At 44.2% G+C, this 2,448-nt stretch overlaps 2 protein-coding genes across 2 annotated transcripts in view; one reads left to right on the top strand and one right to left on the bottom strand.

Annotated features, from left to right (window-relative positions):
* Positions 1 to 74: 74 nt before the first annotated feature.
* On the top strand, positions 75 to 923 carry MELLADRAFT_84635 (uncharacterized protein; the record flags this gene model as incomplete). Its single annotated transcript, XM_007408201.1, has 4 exons — positions 75 to 201; positions 265 to 490; positions 546 to 733; positions 808 to 923. The coding sequence occupies 4 exons, from the start codon at positions 75 to 77 to the stop codon at positions 921 to 923; spliced, it is 657 nt and encodes a 218-aa protein (XP_007408263.1).
* Positions 924 to 1,599: 676 nt separating this feature from the next.
* MELLADRAFT_71405 (uncharacterized protein) overlaps positions 1,600 to 2,448 on the bottom strand; it is a gene marked incomplete at both ends in the record, with an annotated part of 1,030 nt that continues 181 nt past the window's right edge. Inside the window, one exon of the mRNA XM_007407982.1 lies at positions 1,600 to 2,448. This exon is cut by the window's right edge and continues 2 nt beyond it. Within this exon, the coding sequence (XP_007408044.1) occupies positions 1,996 to 2,412 (417 nt within the window).

The raw sequence follows: 2,448 nt of genomic DNA, 5'->3' as shown, positions 1-2,448 counted from the left end.
TACACGAATGGTCATGTCAGCTGGATTACAATCCACGTCTGAACAGTGGGTGGGGTCTGTCCGACGGGGAGGGAATGGAGCGCATTTGGTCAAAGTTTAATCCTCTAGTTAGGCAACTTCGTTATGTGACTAAACAACATTGGCTGAATGCTCTCAACTTTGCAAGTCTACACAAAAATGATGTTGGGCGCAGGAATGCTGGTGTGTTGATCACATTACCTTTTTTCATAATTGAATGAACTGATTGGTAAATATTTGATGCAGTGAGAAATGCGCTGCAGCACCTCCAGAAGACTCAGAAAATGGCGGCAGAATCTAAGGTCAAGTTGGAAAAGATTCGTCTCGACCATGGACTAGATGGGGCCTATCTTGAGTCTCAGTGGAAACGCAAAAAAGATCTCCAAAAGCGTGCAATGAGTTCAACAAGTGCTGAATACCTCAAATATCTTGCGGAATTGGTGGAGTTTGAGGAGAAGCTAATTGCAGCACAGTAAGTCCAATACATATCCGAGGATGATACTGACTGACAGTATGACTCTTGACAGGGAGCGTCTTGAGACTCTGCAACAAAAGAAAAAGGGAGGTCTTGCTCGTAAAAAGAAAAATGCACTTATAAATTTACCGGATACAATGGTTAAGTTGGAAGAGGCAATTGAAAAGGTCACAGCAAACCTAGGATCCGTGGAGTTTCATGAAATTACTGGTCTGAAAAGTGGGAAAGGTGTTCATAAAGGTGAGTCTAATTTCTTTGAGAGCTGTGCCGGCATGCTTGCTGTGTTGAAAGCGCATCATTGTTGAACTTGAAAGATGAAAGGGCAAAGGCTTTGGCTAAAATCCTGGTGGCCAAAGGGCGTCTCGTCGAAGCAAAGAGTGGAGTGCTGGAGCATAGACGGCGAGCAGGAACAGTACAAGGTGAGGTCTGATTTTGTATCCTTAGAATCAAATAATTTAACATTTTAAATGCGATAAAGGAACAAATGTCCAGGCAAGGATGAACCACCTGCGCACCTTGAAAAATGCTGAACTTTGTAGGAAGCGTTCCACATATACTTGTTTGGCAAAGGCCTACAACCAACAGTTTTCGCCAGCTAACATCCTTTCGACTCCAACACTGGAAGAAGTTGAAGGTATGGTGATAACTGACGCATTCTTTGATTGTGGTGCGCTCAGTCACCCACAGGAACCATGGGCAGTACATCCGCCTACTCAAGACGTAATTGATGCATACCTAATATCTCAAAGATGTGAAGAGGAGCTCTTGCGTATTTCAAAAGAAGTCAGGCAGATGCTGAATTGGGCACTGGAATACCAAAGCAAACTTGATGCTTTGCGTGTGGATACAATGCAAGGTATGATTTGGTTTTCTAGTGTAGAAATTATTGCTGACAACCCTGGGCCAGCGACGCAACGCGTCGCAGCGGACCCTTTTTTTGTTGCGTTGCTCCGCAACACGCAGGGACAGGGCGCAAGTATTGCTGCGTAGCGCTAAATACCGCAACACCAAATAGGTATAAGGTGTCGCGCCGCGCCTTTGTCCGCAGCGCAACGCAACGCAGGGGGCGCAACACCACTAAAAAAAAACACTATATATATATATATGTATTTGTTTCGCATTCTGATCAATAACAAGATAAAAACTCTTCAAAAACATGTATTATAATTAAGAAAAAAATGAATAATATGATTGTCATCCAAGTTAACCTTAGTTTCAATTCAATCAAGTACCACACCAAACGCTTTGAAGATAGCAGTCAGATCCTCGAAGTCTGACCCCAGCATGACACCTTCCCTGAGCCACAATCTACTCGATACCAGTGCCTCAATAGTTCGCGCGAGCAGACTGCCGCGGTTGCTGGCACAAACATCAGCAGCGGCCGAAAAGATCCTTTCGGCGGCGCATGAGGAACCGGTGGTGGCTAAGTAATCCCGGGCCATTATTGCCAGGACCCGATAAGACTTTTCATGTGTCTACAATGTGCATATATTGGTTAGTGATCATGATGAAGCAAGGCATTTGATGGAACAATAGCTTCCCGACCACCATTCAAGAGCAGCCTTAGGATCGACAAGATTATAATTCTTAGCACGCATCTTGTCCGACATCAGTAGATAATTGTCCAAAGAGTTATCGATTGTGTCGGATGGGACATCTTCATCGTCGGAGTCGTCATGAAACATTTTTGGTTGCAGATGAGATGGATTAGAACTTGAGGCATGTGTATTGTCTTTGTTAGAACTGGAAGGGCGAGGTGAATCGAGAGCATATTGGGAAAAGATTCGACGGAGAGTAGATTTGGCTTTCATTGAAACAACACCAGACTTGCCATCAAACCACTTGTGGAAGAATTTGAAGGCGAAACAATGGGTGAAGTAAGGTTGCCATAACGAGAGTCTCGCACTGAAGGGCTTCATCTAAATAATCTTGAGTCTTCTGTAGCATTTTGGCTA

Source organism: Melampsora larici-populina (assembly GCF_000204055.1).
Source record: "Melampsora larici-populina 98AG31 unplaced genomic scaffold MELLAscaffold_11, whole genome shotgun sequence".
Classification (NCBI taxonomy): domain Eukaryota; kingdom Fungi; phylum Basidiomycota; class Pucciniomycetes; order Pucciniales; family Melampsoraceae; genus Melampsora; species Melampsora laricis-populina.
Note: the sequence above shows the minus strand (reverse complement) of the source record. Positions and strands in the feature narration are given on the sequence as shown.